This window comes from Arachis ipaensis, chromosome B6, assembly GCF_059453495.1.
Source record: "Arachis ipaensis isolate K30076 ecotype BB chromosome B6, ASM5945349v1, whole genome shotgun sequence".
Taxonomy (NCBI): domain Eukaryota; kingdom Viridiplantae; phylum Streptophyta; class Magnoliopsida; order Fabales; family Fabaceae; genus Arachis; species Arachis ipaensis.
In genome coordinates this window covers 149875194-149893262 of record NC_142441.1, presented here as the reverse complement: position 1 = coordinate 149893262, position 18069 = coordinate 149875194, and the positions used below count along the sequence as shown (strand labels likewise).

The window sequence follows — 18069 nt, the reverse complement described above, 5'->3', positions numbered from 1 at the left end:
GCACTTGATTAGAAAGGAATGATAGAATTTTCAAGAATCAAGAAATATGTGTTGTAGAAATAGTCAACACGTCAATTAAAAATTACAAAGAGTGAAGTGATATTTAATCTTTTGAGTCGTTGATAACATTATCGAAGATAATTAAGAATTAGTTTATTTTATCTGTCTAATTTTTTTTGTTGCTCCACTTTAATGTATTGAGATTTTTATTTAAAAAAAAAAAACTTATTTGGATCATGTAGCCTATTTTTAAAATATTTAAATTTTTTAAGCTAAATTTTAAAAGAAAAGAAAAAATTAACTTCAAATTTTAAAAATAATAAGCTTCGAATAATCTTCTTCCACAATAAATTAAAGAAAGAGTACATTAAAAATATCGGTATTTAATAATTTTATTCGTTAATGTTAATCATCAAATTAACTATATTAGATGTACTCAAAAATTAATTACTAAATTCAGTTATCAAAATAAAATATATATTAAAATAAAAAATATATATTAAAAATAAATTAAATTATATATATATTTATATACAAATATATAATAACTATTTTTGATAATTTTTTAGTGTATAGATAATATTTTTATTATAAAATATTATATACTTAATTAAAATTAAAGAATAAAAATATTAAAGTAAAAATAAAGACACAGGGGATTAAAATTTTTAGAGATGAAAACTGAAACTTTAATATTTTATACTTAAAATATCCGCATTTCAATTAATTAATTCCAATTTTATCCTTTATACAAATTAAATTAGAATTTTATTATTATTTCAATTTTTGTCTTCTATTTTACATCAAACAAAATATTAAAATTTATTTCAATCTCTATTTCTTAGTCTTTGTCTCTCCGCTTCACTCTCTCCACCAAACACTATCTAAAATACTAATATTCATGACACACTCGAAAATCTCCTCAAATTATACAATAGGCCAGGTGAAACTAACCTATTTTCGATGAGTCAATTTTCGTTAGCGGCAGGAGTCTCCGTCAATAATCGAAAATTACGCAAAACAATTTTCTTTATCTGAAAAGAAAATACAAAAAAAGGTAAAAGTAAAATAGGCGTTCCGCGTTGGTGTTCGTAACAGTGACAAGTGCCAACCAATACCACCCATTATACTCAAATGAGCACCGCAAGCATGCTCCTATAAATACGCTCATTCTTTACCCTTCGTTTCCCATTATACCCACTACTAAACCGTTCCATTGTTCCAAGCTCCTTTTCCAGCTAAGAGAGAGAAACAATAACAAACTAGAGAGAGAAACAAGAGCGACAGCCAGCGAAGGAGCGAGCGAGAGAGAGAACTCCACCTCCTCGCTCCTTCTCCTCCTCCGATCCGTCGTGATTCTTTTCATCTGGTGATATTGCATTCTATTGAAATGGCGGATCCATATGTCCTAGGCTGGATCCTTGTCTCTGTTCTCAGCGTCTTCGCGCTCTACAGCTTAGTTTTCGCCGGAGGAAACCGCCGCCGTCGTGCTTCGCAGGAGAACGATGCTCAGCGTACGGGGAACGTGAAAACTTCCGTCGGAGAATGTGGATCCAAGAACCTCGATGGCAACGATGCTGACGTCATCGTCGTCGGAGCTGGCGTTGCTGGCGCGGCTCTTGCTTACACACTCGGCAAGGTAAAGAGAAAAATAATATAAAATGCATAAATGAATGAGTAGGAATTTCATTTCAATTTTCATTCGCGTGTTTTTGTCGTTTGCGCGTTTTCACGTGGTTCGTGCTTGCACGAAATCCTCGTTGATAATTCGCAACAAATGAAGAATGTGCATTGTTTAATTTTCTCATTAACCGTTACACAATTTATCATTTGAAGGTGAAGGATTAAAGGAGCCAAATCTGATAAGAAAAATTATTGTTGTTTGTGTTTTCTTTTTAAAGGACAAAATTAGCTGTTATCGAAGTAATAAGTTGCATCATCGGGCATAAGAAAAATTATTTATGGCTATTATAATATTATTAGACGAGATATAGCATTTTGACATAGAATGGTTCTTGAGTAGTGATATATATTTTTAAATGGCAACAATAGTTTCGTCATATAACAGTTTATGAAGAATATTTCCAGGATTAATTTGACGAATTATTGATATAATGCTTAGGGGAAAAATTTGTTAACTCTGAGTGCCGTTTCTTACCCAGAGAAGTTCAATAATGCTTTGATTATTTTTTAGTACGAAATATTTCACAATTACAAGCCTATGTCAGACAAATTTTGACGGAAAAAACAAGGCATTGACATTGCAAAGTCCAAACTAATTTTAGGTATATAAAATAATAGAACTCCCTTTCCATGCACAATTTGAAGTACTAAGTAATAACTGCTATGTGGTACAGGATGGACGGCGAGTACTTGTAGTTGAAAGAGATTTGAGTGAGCCTGACAGAATTGTTGGAGAGTTGCTACAACCTGGCGGCTATCTCAAATTGATTGAGCTGGGACTTGAAGGTGCGTAATTTTCAACATCATAGAATTGGTACTTGGAATTAAAATTAAAATTCTATTTTCTATATAATATTTCAAACGTAAAAATTAGAATTGAGGGGAAAAGTCTAGTATCATGTCCAATTTTAGATTTACGTATTAGATTAGATTTCCAAATTGCCTAGAGATAAGACATATGTAGCCTTTATAAGTGTCTAACAACTCTTATTTCTTGAGCTAGATTTTAGAACTGAGTTAGATTCACTCAATTCTAATATAGCATTAGAGCCTATACTATAATTGTTATTGGGTTACTCCAAGTCCTTCTCTAGTCTGGAGTTGCCTTTTGAAGTTAGATTCACTCAATCCTCGTATGTTTTATATTTTTATTTCTAGATTGACTGACCACAAGAATTCGTGGATTTAACTCTGTTTACTAGAGGAAGGCGTGCTTAAGGATTAACAAATCTTGTGTTTCAACTGCAGATTGTGTGGAGGAAATCGATGCTCAGAGAGTGTTTGGTTATGCACTTTTCAAGGACGGAAAAAATACATGCCTCTCTTATCCCTTGGAAAAGTTTCAGTCAGATATCGCTGGTAGAAGCTTTCACAATGGCCGTTTTATTCAGAGGATGCGGGAAAAGGCTGCCACACTGCCCAAGTATTGATTTCTTCCTTTCTGTGATGTATAATTTGTGCTTTGTATATGTATTTTCCTCCTCCAGTTCTCGCTTGTCATATAAACTATTGACTTTTTTAGAGTGTTGCAAGTTGCAACTTCACATGACTTTTTACTTAGGATTTTTTGTTTTGGCAGTAATTGTAAAATTGGTCTTGGTTCCTAACTACCTATACTTCAGATAGATGTCATTTGATTTGTTTTGGTTAGATTATTTAAATCATGTGGATTACCAAAGTGATTTTGTTGGAAGGTTTCATGCTATTAGCTTCTGTCTAGTATTTGATTATTACGAAATAATTTTTTATTTCTTCAGTTTCATTCTTCTACTGAGAGCTGAAGGTATTTTCTTGCTAAGTAATATTCTCATGCTGGTTTGTTTTTATCATTCTGCAGTGTCCGGTTGCTGCAAGGGTCAGTCACTTCCTTGATTGAAGAAAAGGGGACAATTAAAGGTGTTCAGTACAAGACCAAAGATGGTCAGGAGCTGAAAGTACATGCACCTCTTACCGTTGTTTGTGATGGCGGCTTCTCAAACTTGCGCCGTTGTCTTTGTAATCCTAAGGTTAGAATTGAGAATTTGTTTTAGGTTGATTGTGTGAAGAGTCATGCCATGGAATAAACAAAATTTATACCATAAATTAAAATCTTTACTATAGTCAATTCATTTCTTCTCCCTTTTCTGTATTCTAAGAAGCTATCTCCTTTCTATGTTCTTGTGAGAAAGAGAAATCTGTTGAATTATTTATCATTAATATTAATAATATTAATATTTTATAATGGTTTATATGCAGGTTGATATTCCCTCTCACTTCGTTGGCTTAATTCTAGAGAATTGCCAACTTCCATATGAAAATCATGGTCACGTCATACTCGGAGACCCTTCCCCAATTCTGTTCTATCGCATAAGTAGTACAGAGGTTCGTTGTTTGGTTGATGTACCTGGGCAGAAGGTTCCTTCTATCGCAAATGGTGAAATGGAGAAGTATTTGAAGACAATGGTGGCTCCACAGGTATGCTTCAAACACTGCAAACTTTTTATTAATCCTTGGCATGTGATTAGATTAGCCTTCTTGCATTGAGAGAGAATTTTGTTTACACACGAGGGTATTGATATGTTAGATGATGATCTATTGAAAACTACTGCAGATCCCCGCTGAGCTCCATGATGCCTTTTTAGCTGCAGTTGAGAAAGGCAACATAAGGTCAATATCGAATAGAAGCATGCCAGCAGATCCCCTTCCTACCCCTGGAGCCATTTTGATGGGAGATGCCTTCAACATGAGGCATCCTCTAACAGGGGGTGGAATGACCGTGGCATTGTCAGACATTGTGGTGCTGAGAAATCTTCTCAGGCCCCTGAGTGACCTGAATGACGCACCCACACTCTGCAAATACCTTGAATCCTTTTACACCTTGAGAAAGGTAATATTTTTCAATGCAAACAAATAGCATTTAGTAATCTATCTGTGTTTTGCTTATTTTGTTTTAAAGATGGGGTAGTGTGTCTCGATGCAAAAATCTCAACCCTGTTTAGTAAACTAACTTGGTGTTTCAATTTGCAGCCTGTGGCATCAACCATAAATACATTAGCAGGTGCCTTGTACAAGGTCTTCTCTGCATCTCCAGATCAAGCAAGGAAGGAAATGCGCCAAGCTTGCTTTGATTATCTGAGCCTTGGAGGCCTATGTTCCCAGGGACCAATCTCATTACTCTCAGGACTAAACCCTCGTCCTTTGAGCTTGGTGGCTCATTTCTTTGCTGTTGCAGTGTATGGTGTTGGCCGCTTAATATTTCCCTTTCCCTCGCCCAAGAAGATATGGATTGGAGCTCGGTTAATCTCTGTAAGTATTCTGTCGAATATGTTCTAGGAAGATTAGGTAATTTGGTCCCATATATTTTTCATTTGATTTCTCATTCGATCTTTATATTTCAAATCATTTTCAATTAGTTTGTTTCTTTATGTTTCAAATCGTTTCCAATTTGTTCTCTCGGTCAAATAATAACAAAATACTGACATGGTTCACATGTAGAATGAAATTTAAAATGACTTTAAGGCAAAGGGTTAAACTGAGAAAAAAAGTGCAAGAGACCAAATTAGAAACGATTCAAACCGTCTCAGAGTATAAAGATTGGGGGTTTAAATTAAAGAGGAAAGATAAGAGATCAAAAATATATTTTTGGCTATTCTCTGTTGTCAAATGTCTTTTATGCATTTAACTAAATCACACAAAAATCAACTTATTTAATGCAAATTCATCTTTTGGTAGAGTGCATCTGGAATCATCTTTCCTATAATTAAGGCAGAAGGAGTTCGCCAAATGTTCTTCCCTGCAACTGTTCCAGCTTATTACAGAGCTCCTCCTGCTGCAAGATAGCGAGTATCGGTAAAAAAATTTTGGGGAAAAAAGAATCAAGATGCTTTCAAGATTTAAGAGCTAGGTTTTCTCAGTTCAGGTAATTTGAGGGAAGGTCGATGCTCCAAGATTTAGATCTGTTAACATTTTGGGTTTTTTTTCATTTTTTTGTTTGTTTAATGTAAGCTTGTACTGTTTGTAGTATGCATTATGTAAGTATTACGATATGAGTTAATGTAGCATCTTTTTACTACATTAGAAATTAAAATGAATAACATGACTACCATCTCCATGGCCAATTTAATAATATAACAGTTCACAACAAGCAAAAGTTATCAAATATCCAATCTGATAAGTTGAAGTTGTTCTCCTTGGTTAAATAATGAAGGTTGAAATCGATGTCCCTGCGAGCTGAGAAGAAAGGACCTGCACCTGATCCAAGTTGCATTTCTTGCTAGATGAAATGGTTCTAAGATTACTAAGGAAGAAATAGAGAATATTTTTCAGAGGTGTATTTTGCTGAACTATTTCTTTGTTTTTTGACGAAAAAAATTATATCTGTTCAAAAATTTTATTATTACTGAGATAATGATATTGTCCTTAATTTATTTTTGGGTACTCTTACTAGATTTATATTATTATTATTATACTCATACCAAAAAATTATATATATAGTGTAAATGGGTAGAAACAAATCCCCTACCTCAACGATGTCGCATGTCGTTGCTGAACCTGTGAGGCGACCAGAGGTGCCAAGGCTGGCCATCAATTTTCCCGGCAACCCCTCTGGCCACTTTATAATTATGGGTGTAAAAATAGTATCCAAAAATTTATTTTACTACCAAAAATACTTTCGGAAAAAACGAGTAATAAATAAATTATCAAAAAATAGTTAAATCAAAATAAATATATGACGGTTAGGTAACTAGTTTTTAAAAAACACTGACATGACAAATGTCGGTGATTAATCCACTACCAGATACTATTTAACAATTTTTTAAGAATTTGTTGTTTGCTTTACAAGTTTTTTGTAAATTTCTTGAAATCAAAATTTAATTAAGAGTTTCTAAATCTTGTGATATATTCCAAAATACCAAGAATTATAGAAACATATTTTTACTTTATTAAAACTTGTTTTTTAATACGATAAATTAATGGGAATTGTTTTTAATATTCTCAAGAATAAATTATAAATATATTTGTTTTATTATATATATTGCTAAAAATATATTTTTATTTTCAAAATACCATTAATATAAATAAAAAAAAGAGGTCTCGGACAAGAAATATAATAATTGAGAAATATAATCATAATTTTATATACTAATTTATTCTTAACAAAGAAATATTAAATATTCAACTTTTAAAATGAGAAAAAAATTTAAATTTAAAATAAATACTGAAATAATATGTTTTCATTCCTAGAAATAAAATTTTGGATTTAAAATAAATACTGAAATAATGTATTTTCATGGACGATTCTTGAAAATAAATTCATTTTCTTTTAAATAAATGCCACTAAATAATATATCTTTCTCATCCACTAATCTAACAATAGTCTATGCAATAAAAGGGGATTTCTATCTTCCATTGGTTGTAATGCTCATATAACAATAGTACTTAAGGGATATTTCTTATTCATATAATGCCTATAAAAAAATAGGATTTAATTTCATGCAATAACATTATAAAAAAATTTACAATCATTTAATCGTGTATTAACATATGAATAAAAATAATTTATTTTTAAACATGTCATTTAGGTAGCGTTTGTTTTGAGATATTGAAACAGAAACTGAAATACTGAAACTCATTATCATATTTGTTAGCCTAAGACTGGTACTAAAATTTCAGTACTCAAAAAGTGGGGACACAATAGACTGAAATTTTTAAAGATAAAGACTAAAATTTTAATAATATTTTATACCTAAAATACCCCTATTTCAATTAATTAATTCCAACTTTATTCTTTGTGCAAATTAAATTAGAAATTCATTCTTATTTCAATCGCTGTCTCTTACTTTACACCAAATACAATACTGAAATTTATTTCAGTCTTTGCCTCTTAGTCTCAATTCTTCGATCTCTATTTCTTTTTCAAACGCTACCTTAAAAAATTATTTAAATACACAAATCTAATTAAATGGTGGTATATTTTTTTTTGAGATAATGACGTAAATAATCTCTGAAATTTTTAACTTGCATCAATTAAATCTCTCACTTTGTAAAATAATCAAATTGATCTCTCACTCAAGAAACGTAAATTCACCTTAGTCCAAAACTCGCCAATCGTATTAACATTTTTTATGTGTGCTAGCAGCACGTTAATATAGATAAACAATGACTTCAACTCAAATTAGTATCCAAAATTCATTTAAAAAAACTCAAATTGGTCCATTTTCAATTGTAAAATCCTAACCATCAAATTTTATTTTCATCATTTGTTCAGTGTTTGGTTGGGGCTGAGGTTCGTCTTCAACGGAGACTAGTCGGAGTTTGTTGGAAATGGCGAGGAGATCGGAGTCAGTGGCGACTGGGGTATCATCTTCAGGAACATAAATCTATGCATTTCAAAGGAAATTAATTCAAACACATAATTTCATGAATATGAATGAATACAATTTAATTAAAATAAGAGGTGGAAAATTGAACCTTCTGTTGGTCGGGAGGAACAAAAGTGAGAGAGGAGTTGAACTTGAAAAACCTGCAATCATGAATTGAAAGAAAGAAAAGATTTGTGTGATTGTTAGCAAGAAAGAAAGAATGAGTTTAGGGATCATTTTGGGAGAGAGATTATTTTGAAGCCATCGTCGGTGTCAAATTCGATATGACAGTTGGAATCATTGTGGAGTACCTGAAATTTGCGAACGATCATTGATGCTCCTCTTCTTCTTCACTGCTACTTTATTTGAAGAAGAGAGATTGGAACATTGAAACTGCATCCTTTTTTTAGCAATTGGACTCTTCACCTTGAACTACGTGGTTTAATAGACTGCTAACTTGGCACTTAACAACGCATATCAACAACGTTAACACGACTAGTGACTATTAAACTAACGTGAATTCACGTTTCTGAGAGTAGATCAACTTGGTCATTTTACAAAGTAGTTAGGAATTCAGGAATTATTCTTTTTTCATGGTTAATCCATCAAAATTGAACTCTAGAAAAATATAGGAAATCATGTCATAATGATAGAAAATTTTAGTTATTTTTTATGATTCTTATACCACAACCTTGATATTAATCTTATCAGTTATCACATCTATTCTATTGGCTATCAAGAGCAGAATGAGAATTAAATATTATCATTTGAATGTTTTCATAATCTTATCCAATTGATTAACCAAATACACCAAACATGGCACCTATAAAGCTATAACATGTAGTCAATGGTGATTGAAAAAAAAAACTACTACTAGTCTACTACATAAGAAACAATTCTCAGATTGATAATTGCAACATTTTTCAAGACCCACGTTTTTGGCTTAGTTTAGTTTCCTTCAAAGTTGGAATGCTGTTTATTTATGTACATATCTTTTCTGTGAGTTTCCTAAAGAAAAATACAATGCTTCCGAGGTTAACAGCCTTATAATACAACATCGTTGTCTATAAATATACATATATGTAACGTAATAATTGCCCAAAATTTACTCTCAACAGAATCATATTTTAGCTGAATGGTAATTCTATAGTTAGGAGGAACTTTGGAAAATTATTTTGAATACTTCACATCCCTCCCAGTCCCAGATAATCAGTCAAAGTTAGGCATTTACAGATTCTGGTTCTTCCTTTCTTTTTGAATGGCTTCATATGAACACATTACTTCTTTGAACTTAGCCTCAGCAGCTTCTGTTTCATTTTCACATCCATGATGATAATATTGTAAGTAGTAATGCTCTGGTTTAAGGTTAAAATTAGTGTTTAGTGATAATTAGTCAAGAGTTACCTCTATTATCCTGGTTTTGATCAGGGTGATACTGCTTCGCCTTCATCCTAAATGCTACCTACAATGCAACAGAGATAGCATAAATATTTATAGAATGAAATCAGCAATTATGTTCAAGTAGTAAGAACGTCGAAAACCAATGCAGAATAATATGGATTCCAAGGATATCCTGGCAACAAATCTATTGGTTGTTATATAAATATCTACTAATATGCTGTTAGGGACTTGAGTATTATGGGGTGTCCAAAGTCTCGGATCGAGTATAATATAGGATGCTTGATATTGTATTTAAGGAGAGTGGTTTTTCCCTTTTAATAGCTAGATTTTAAGACGTGGTTTTCCACTTTCCTTAGGAACTTCACATATGCCTTTAAGAGTTTCCTCATTGGTTGTCAATCACAAAAATTCTTTTATTTTCCAGTATTTCTCATTGCACCCTCTTAAATGCTACTTTAAGCTAAATCACATTACAGGGACGAAACAACTTGTTTAAGAAACAAGAATGACACTTAACCAAACCAACCATCAAAGAATATCGAACAAATTGCCAATCCTATCCGTGTGCTATATATCACAAAAGAAATACACAAACCGCTAGCTTCATAAATGATACATCAATCTTTTTATCAAGACAAGTTTGCAGCATATAATTAGCAAACTTTTAAGATATTTGCAAAGCTTATGAGAAGACAATTACCTTGATCTCGGCATCTGTATATGGTGTTGTTCTAAACCTGTCAAGACCCAGAACTGAGTAGTGATGTGATAATGAATAATATGCACTCTCCCTCGGAGTATCTCGATAATTAGTCCTCTGGTCTCTGAAGGATGTGTCTGCCTTCCAATACCAATCATCTCTCTGGAAATGTTGATGATATGCACCAGGACCATTTTCCCTCCACTGCTCATAGCTTCTTTTATACTTATTTCTTTCTCTGCTAAACACACTCTGCATATGCTTTATTCGTTCCTAAAAACAGCAGAAAAGGAAATTATTTGGGCTCAAGCCCCGGCACCTAACATTAACCGACAAAGAAACCCCCTAAAAGTTACATTTCTTTATGCCTTACCACAATAAAATTGCTATGAAATCTGTTTTCTCTCAAATATTATGATTCAGATTCACACTTTTGAGAGATCACAGACATGTTTAATCTCTCCCAAGCTCAAATTCCATGAATGTGATATATACTCTTATTATGAAGTAATGAACAATAATAAAAACAAAGTATTGTAGTGAATGACATGACACCTCACACACAACTCACCACCCTCTCCATCTCCTCCTCGTACTCCTCTCGCAATCGTTTGTTGTACCTCTTCCATGCTTCCTCTTGAAATGCTGATCGGAAAGAACTGCCACTCCCTCCTTTCCACGATGATTGCGACCGGGACAGCTGCAAAGAGTTCAAGAGTACAGCATGGAAGATCAATTTCACTATGATTTGTGCAAATATCTGCATTGCAGTTACAATATAATTGAAACAAAAACGCATTCCGCAGTTCGATGATTCGACAAAGTTTTACATTGACTATCAAAAATGGCTAATACAATTCCAATGCCGGTGGACAGAGGCAGAATTCAATATAACTGAAAACTTTAACCCTAAAAAAAGAATTATCTTCACAAAGAAAAATCACAAAAACACAAAATGTCAAGCATAAATTCTTAGAACATGATGTAAAGCATAATTCTACTTTATAAAAATTAAATGATTAAAGTTCCATATCAGTATATGACAAATTCAACGTTGGTCTAAGTGCGAAGTCTCAATCAGATTAGTAAAACAAATTCGAAGGTTTAATCAAATTAAAATGACTTTTGAGAGAAATGAAAACTCACTGCGATTCTTGAAGCGGTGGCGCCAATCAAACCGAAGAGAAAAACTCCCCAAAGCTTAATATCCTGAAATTTATCGTTCTCTCCATCACCTGTTTCGTCCTTCATCTTTCAAAATTCAAAGAAAACACCGCAAAAGTAGAAAGGGAAAAAAGAAAAAGAAAAAAATATAATCGCATCCAAATAAATCTGGTTTTTTTTTTTGGGTCTTGAAACTTGAAAGAAATCTGATTTTGAAGTACCAAATTTTACAAGACGTAAGATTGTTTTTTGTCAGAAGAGAGGTTGTTAAAAAAAACAAACGCGGGCTTTCGTTAGCACCATGTTGGGCCAGTTTCTAACTAAGGTTTATATTGGGTTTATATTGCAGGTTTATCTAAATTAGTATTGAGAGTTCAAATTCACATTTTCTCGTTAGCGGCAAACTCTCTCAAATAGAGCACAGATCTACAAAAAAATTAGTCCTTAACTACATTGAAAAACCAAAATATTAGTGGCAGAAAGATATGTTAAACAGTAAAATATATTTTTTGTTTCTAAAATTTGACAAAAATTTAAAAAATATGTCTAAGTTTTATTTTATTTTAATTTTGTACCCAAACTGCAGGTACTCAACCTGGTTAGAATAGTGTTGACAATACGATCTGCAATGGATAGGGTAGGATTTTTGTGTGAGTCGGGTAGAGTATGGGTTGAGCCTCAACACTATCCGATCAACCTGCAATCTATATATGTATATGTTATATATTTATATAAAAATATATTTCTTCTGTGTTTAAATAGCATAGTCTTTCATATTCATTTAAGAAGTTGCAGTTCGAATCTCCTGTTTCCGGTAAAAAAAGATTTTTAGAATACTAGCTCAGCTCATAATGGCTACTGATTGCATGTTAATTGAACTCTACACAGTAAAAAAACGTGTGTTTGTTTATTAAAACTTAAAAAGGAGAATGGAACTTGTAATTGTAATAATGTTAAGAAGGAAGATTATTTCAATATGAGTATTTTACTTGTACATTTTTTTTTTCAGAGGGTGGCTTCGCCATCATAACTAATCTGAGTATCTTATTCTCACCTTCTGTAGTAAAAATAATTTTCTAATAATTATAAGTATTTGCTAGCAGATATTTTAAGAGTATTATTTAAAGAATCTAGTAAGTATTGATGATTTAATTAAGTTAATGATTTTTTTTTTATTTTTTGTGATTATCTTGATGAGTTTAATAATAATATAATGAGTGTTAAATAATTAATTCATCATCTTATATTTTTATTTATCTTTCTTCATCTTTTTTTACATGTAAGGTTATCTTTATTTTATTTTTCAACTATTTTTTTTACCTTCTTTATCTTTTAATTTCATTTTATTTCATATTCTTTCATGTGGGTTTTTTTTATTTTTTAATGTGTTTGAAAAATTTTTAATAGTAAAAGTAAAAGAAGAATAAAAAAAATATTTTTTTTGAGAACCAGTAATTTACATTTTTTTAAAAGATATTTTTTTTAAAAAAAGATATTTTTCATATAATAAATAAACAAAAAAATACTTTTATATTATTATACCCAAATATAATTGATAAATAAAAAGATCTTTTTACATTAGATATCCAAACATAAAATTATTTTTACTTTTCTATAAAATCTTAAAAAAAATAACAAAAAAAAATCTTTTCTTAAAAACCCACCCATAAAAACCTTTTGTGACTTTTACTTCACAATACTAATGTCATCTTGATTTGCTTTCGCTATTTCCACACACTTATTTCTCTCATTTTCAACGATCAAAGTATGTAAATCTCTTTCTTCTGCTATAATTTTATTTATTAAATAATTTTTATATAAAAAATATCCTTTTCTATTTTAAAATTTGTTAAATATTATTAGTTCACTCCAAATTAAAAAAAAAAAAAAGGTTTTACCGTGTACCACTTATCAAGAGAAATATCTGATTGGACATGCCAATTTACAAGTTTTAATATGTATTGAAATGTATGTCTTCACAAGTTTATCAATATTTTTTTGTTATAAATATAATCAATTTGTCCACAATGTCAATTATGCTAGAAATTTTTAAGAGTTTATATGTTATAAGATATGTATAATCAATTTTGTTACTCATTCTAATTTTATAAACTCTTTGTATCTAAAAAAAATATATGTTACACGTAATTTTAAAAAATAAAACTTTTTAAATACACGGTGTAATATATAATTTAAAAATAATAAAATAAAAAATTATCTAAAATTTTATAAAAAGATCATTAAAGTGCAATTTTTAATATTTTTTCTCATATCTTTTTAACCTTATTTATAAAATTAACAATAAAAAATTATATTAAAAAAAATTTAAAAAATTCTTTTATTTGTTTAAATGTCATTAAATTGATAAAAAAATTATTTTTTAATAATTTTTTTTTTATTTTTTAATGAGTTTGATAAATTTTTAATAATAATAATAAAAATACTAAAAAGTAAAAAAATATTTTTTTATATAATAAATAAATAAATAATATTTTTATCTTATTTTATCCAAACATAATTGATAAATAAAAAGATATTTTTATATATTTTTATATATATAAGCAGTAACCCACTCTTGGAAGATACACAAAGCTAAGTGAAGAACAACATGAGAGACAACACAGAATTCATCTCTTCTTCAATGGAAGCAATTGAAAGAAACGATGACTTGCTCACTCAAATCCTTGTTCGTGTGCCTCTCAGAGATGTCATAACCTTCAGACGTGTCTCCAAGCGTTGGCTCTCTCTCATCTCCGCCCCTTACTTCCGCCGCTGTCACACCAGCGTAAAAGTAAAACAAAGAGTCTCCGGTTTGTTCTTCGATTTCGCCCCCGACTCTGTATTTCACCAGGAAGTGAAATTCTTCTACTTAGACAAGGAAACCTGCCCCTCATATTCTTCATCTTCATTCTCCCCCAAAATCCCCGATCTAGGTTCTTCACTGATAATACAATCTTGCAACGGCTTGATGCTGCTCCAATCGGAAGAAGCCGCGTTTATCTATAACCCTACTACCGGAGACAAGAAAACCTTGCCTTCTTCCTTTCCATCGTCTGATCCATCAGATTTGTATTACTCTTTAGCTTTTGATCCCTTGCTCTTTCTCGGTTATAAGGTTATCTGCATTTTTGATGGCCTGGATTCAAAGGATGAATGCTTCCAAACCATGATTTATTCTTCTGAATCCGGTGGCTGGAAGCGCGGGTGTTCGTTGCCGCCTACCTCCCACATTCATTTCGATATACCAACCTATTTCAAGGGCTCAATTTATTGGAACGGAAGAAAAACGACACTGCGTTTTGATTTGAAGGAAGAGTGCATGAAGAATGACATGCCTCGTTTGCCGCCCAAAACTTATTATAGAACCGTTCTTGTGCCTTCAAGTGGTTACATGAATTTGGCTGGATTTGAATCTGATGATGAGTTGTCTATATGCATCTTCCGGTTGAAAGAAGACTATTCTTCACCAAGGTGGGTGCACATGCACAGCATTGATCTTCTACCTGTAATTGTTCAAACTGCTTTTGATAGAATCACTCTTCATGAAAAGGAGTTCTTCTGCAGCGTAATCCATCTCATTGAAGATCATGAAGATGGCATGAGTTTGTTGTTGCATGTACCGGGCGCAGTTGTTGTTCTGCGGTTAAAGGATAGAAACTCTTACTATGTGTCGGACATACCAACAGGCAATGAAATATTACAAAACACTTGGGGGTGGTTTAGAACCTTTGAGTACATGGAGAGCTTAGCTAGTGTTTAGAAAGTTAAAGTTGAAGGGAGATTTAAGGTTTAGTTTAGTAAAATTTTTACTTTTAAAAGTAGTTTATAAAAGTTAATTTTTAAAAAATAGTTTTTTAAAAGTTATATCATTTATGTTTGGTAAATCAAATAAAAAATAGCTTTTAATAAATACAAGCAACATCAATTGCGTTTGGTAAAATAGCTTTTAAAATTTTAAAATATTATAATAGACATAAATATAAGTATTAAATTTGAAAATTAGTTAACATATGAAATTATATTAGACTTTTAAATTTTGAAAAGCACAAACCAACTTTAAAAAGCTCTATTTTAGATGTTTTTAAAAGTACTCCGATCTTTTAAAAGATGCAAGCATAAGTACATGATTTTTTTTATTTACCAAACATAAAATAAGAAGCTTGAATTTTTAAAAAATTCAAATATCTCTTCAAAAAGCTTTATCAACAAGATAAAATTAATTTTGTTTAGATATAAACATATCTCTTTCTGACAAAAGAAACTGTTTAAACATAATATAATTTTTACTAAGATTTTTTCACACATATCAAAACCTCCCCCCTCCCCAGTCCCCCTCCATCATCGCTTGATCCATAGTTCTTTTTAGTTGGAGGTGTTATTAAATAGTTTTTTTTTGTTTAAACTAATAAAAAATAATATAAATAATTATAAGACTTTCTTTTAAATTTGTTTAATTTTTTTGCATATAAAATTCTGACATCATGTTATAAAATTTTTTTTAATTTAAATTAATAAAAAGAGATAACATAAATAGCTGTATGTATCTCAAATAGAAGAAAGAAAGAGTATTATTCTTCATCAAGTAGTAGATAAAACTCTTAAATGTATGCGTGAGTGTGTGATGCTTAATTAGGATTAAGAGCTTAATTATCGGATCCATGATGGAATATATCCATAAAAGGGCTGTTTGAAAGCTGGACGGGAAAGCACAATAGGAAACATGAGCAGCGGCAGTGGTTGACTGGGTTCTTTGCAGTAATTTAGAACATTTGGGGGAACGGAACGATAGAATTTTCAAGAATAAAGAAGCAGGTGTTGCGGAAATTCAGAGCAAGACGGTTTTGAGCTACCAAGAATGGACTTCCGGTGATTCCGGTGGGTGTTGATGGCATTAATTGGGGGCTAAGGAAATTGATATCTCTACTTAGGCAGATTTCTTTTTTCTGGTTTTTCACGCTCCACTCTATTGTGTTGAGCTTTCTTTGTTTCAAAATATATATATATATATACGGTACACATACATTATACTCCCTCTCGTCGAAGATCATGAAGATGAGATGGTTTTGTTGTTGCAACTTTCGGACAAAGTTATTGATCTGAGATTAAAGGATAAAACGTATTATGATGTGTTTGAGAGCATTAGTCTTATTTTATTCTATCGCTGATCTAAAATCTGTTCCTTCTGCCTTGCCGGATTGTTCCACTGGAGAACTACCAGAACAACCGAAATCTAGGGCAGACTAAGGGGAACAACGGTCAGAAGAAGTTTTTATGGAAAGCGATTTTCAAGCCCTATGAGAATAAAGAAAATAATTCACAAATGGCGCAGATCATGGAGTCACAACAGATTTCTCCTTTTGGAACTTGGATGGTCGTTAAAAGAGTTTTTAGAAGAGGAAAGCAATAGAATCAGAAACTAAAAATCATTCATCATGCTGGCCACTCCCAGAAAGGAAATAATCAAGCCAACAAAAAAGGCGCTATCTCCACTAATCAAACCAAGAGGAATGCTCCAATTAATCAAAAAGGAAAACAACAAGCAGATTCTTTATCTCCTTATTTATTTATTATTTGCATTGAAAGATTGTCTCATTTAATAAATAAGCTTGTTATTGATAAAAAATGGGATCTTATAAGCCTTGCTAAGAATGGCCGTAATTTATCTCATTTATGTTTTGCAGACGATCTAATTCTTTTTTGCTAAAGCAGATAATAACCAAGTTATGGTGATCAAGGAAGCTTTGGATTTTTTTTTTTTTTGTAGAAGCTCGGATAAAGCATTAGCTAGGGAAAATCCTGTGTGTTCTTCTCAAATAACTTGCATCATTCCATCAAGACAGAGCTGAGTAACAACTTAGGTATCTCCCTCACTTCCAAATTGCAGCCAGCATCAATTTCATTATATTCTCGACCAAATGCAGAAGAAGTTAAATAACTGGAATAGCAAGACGCTCTCTCTAGCTCATTCTGTTCTTTTCACTATTCTTAGTTACGTTATGCAAATGATGAAAATCCTGGTGGCTGTGTGCAATAAAATTGATAAGATTTGTCGTAATTTCATTTGGGGGTAAGACGAGAATAGGAGAAGAATTCACCCTATTAATTGGGATAATATTTGCAAACCCAAAAGCGAGAGAAGACTTGGTTTCAGAAAAAGCTCAAGAAAATAAAAAACTTTTCGTCATGAAGTTGGCGTGGGAGTTGATAAATAGCAAAGATACTTTGTGGGTTAAGGCACTTTAAAGCAAATATGGTTGCAGAGAGGATGCTATAGCTAAAGTTAATGCTAAAAACAACAGTTCTAATACTTGGCAGGGCATTCTAAAGGTTTGGAAGGAATTTAAACCCCATTGGATTGTCGGCATCCCTAGTCTCAACGAGATTGCTCTAGTTGACATCCAGCCTCTTCTAAACTGATTTAGATGGAAACTGGAACTTTATTGGCCTCAACCAACTACTTGCCGGTGAAGTAGTTGATATGATTAGAGTGGTTAAAGCCCTCCAAAGGGATTTAGGAGAAACCTTCCTCTACAGGGAGATTCTCTATCAAATCTACATACCTAGCAAGACATCATCCTAACGCTAGCCCAAAATGCTCTATGTTCAAGCTTGGAAAAACAGGAATGATCTCATTTTCAAGCAGTTATCAACCAACTCTGATAGCATGCTTAATCAAGTTACAAATTTGGCAAGAAACTATGAAAGTTACCTCTGTACTAATGATGTTAGCCGAGCAGCAATGTGAGCCCCCGATGGCCGATTGTTTGAACCGGCAAGCGA

General features: G+C 31.9%; 3 protein-coding genes across 5 annotated transcripts; 2 read left to right on the top strand and 1 right to left on the bottom strand.

Annotated features, from left to right (window-relative positions):
- The first annotated feature begins 1163 nt into the window (after window positions 1-1163).
- LOC107605573 (squalene monooxygenase SE1) lies at window positions 1164-6089 on the top strand. 2 transcript variants are annotated; one of them, XR_002349521.2, is made up of 9 exons: window positions 1164-1639; window positions 2358-2469; window positions 2932-3106; window positions 3521-3689; window positions 3919-4137; window positions 4274-4549; window positions 4690-4968; window positions 5395-5581; window positions 5870-6089. XR_002349521.2 is itself a non-coding variant. In XM_016307484.3 (8 exons), the coding sequence occupies exons 1-8, from the start codon at window positions 1391-1393 to the stop codon at window positions 5500-5502; spliced, it is 1587 nt and encodes a 528-aa protein (XP_016162970.1). In that variant the 5' UTR covers window positions 1164-1390; the 3' UTR covers window positions 5503-5767. The 2 variants fall into 2 exon arrangements, 1 of the variants encoding a protein (XP_016162970.1); XM_016307484.3 differs by lacking the exon at window positions 5870-6089 and having other exon boundaries at window positions 5395-5767.
- Window positions 6090-7826: 1737 nt separating this feature from the next.
- LOC107605572 (uncharacterized) lies at window positions 7827-11471 on the bottom strand. Of its 2 annotated transcripts, XM_088491994.1 has the most exons (6): window positions 11272-11471; window positions 10697-10825; window positions 10126-10398; window positions 9429-9486; window positions 8134-8185; window positions 7827-8042 (listed from the first exon to the last, which is right to left on the bottom strand). In XM_088491994.1, the coding sequence occupies exons 1-6, from the start codon at window positions 11374-11376 to the stop codon at window positions 7967-7969; spliced, it is 693 nt and encodes a 230-aa protein (XP_088348120.1). In that variant the 5' UTR covers window positions 11377-11471; the 3' UTR covers window positions 7827-7966. The 2 variants fall into 2 exon arrangements, with proteins under 2 accessions (XP_088348120.1, XP_016162969.1); XM_016307483.3 differs by lacking the exons at window positions 7827-8042; window positions 8134-8185 and adding an exon at window positions 8910-9331 and having other exon boundaries at window positions 11272-11468.
- A 2426-nt stretch (window positions 11472-13897) lies between these two features.
- On the top strand, window positions 13898-14784 carry LOC107647725 (F-box protein At5g07610-like). Its single transcript, XM_088491181.1, has 2 exons — window positions 13898-14627; window positions 14714-14784. The coding sequence occupies exons 1-2, from the start codon at window positions 13898-13900 to the stop codon at window positions 14782-14784; spliced, it is 801 nt and encodes a 266-aa protein (XP_088347307.1).
- Window positions 14785-18069: the final 3285 nt, after the last annotated feature.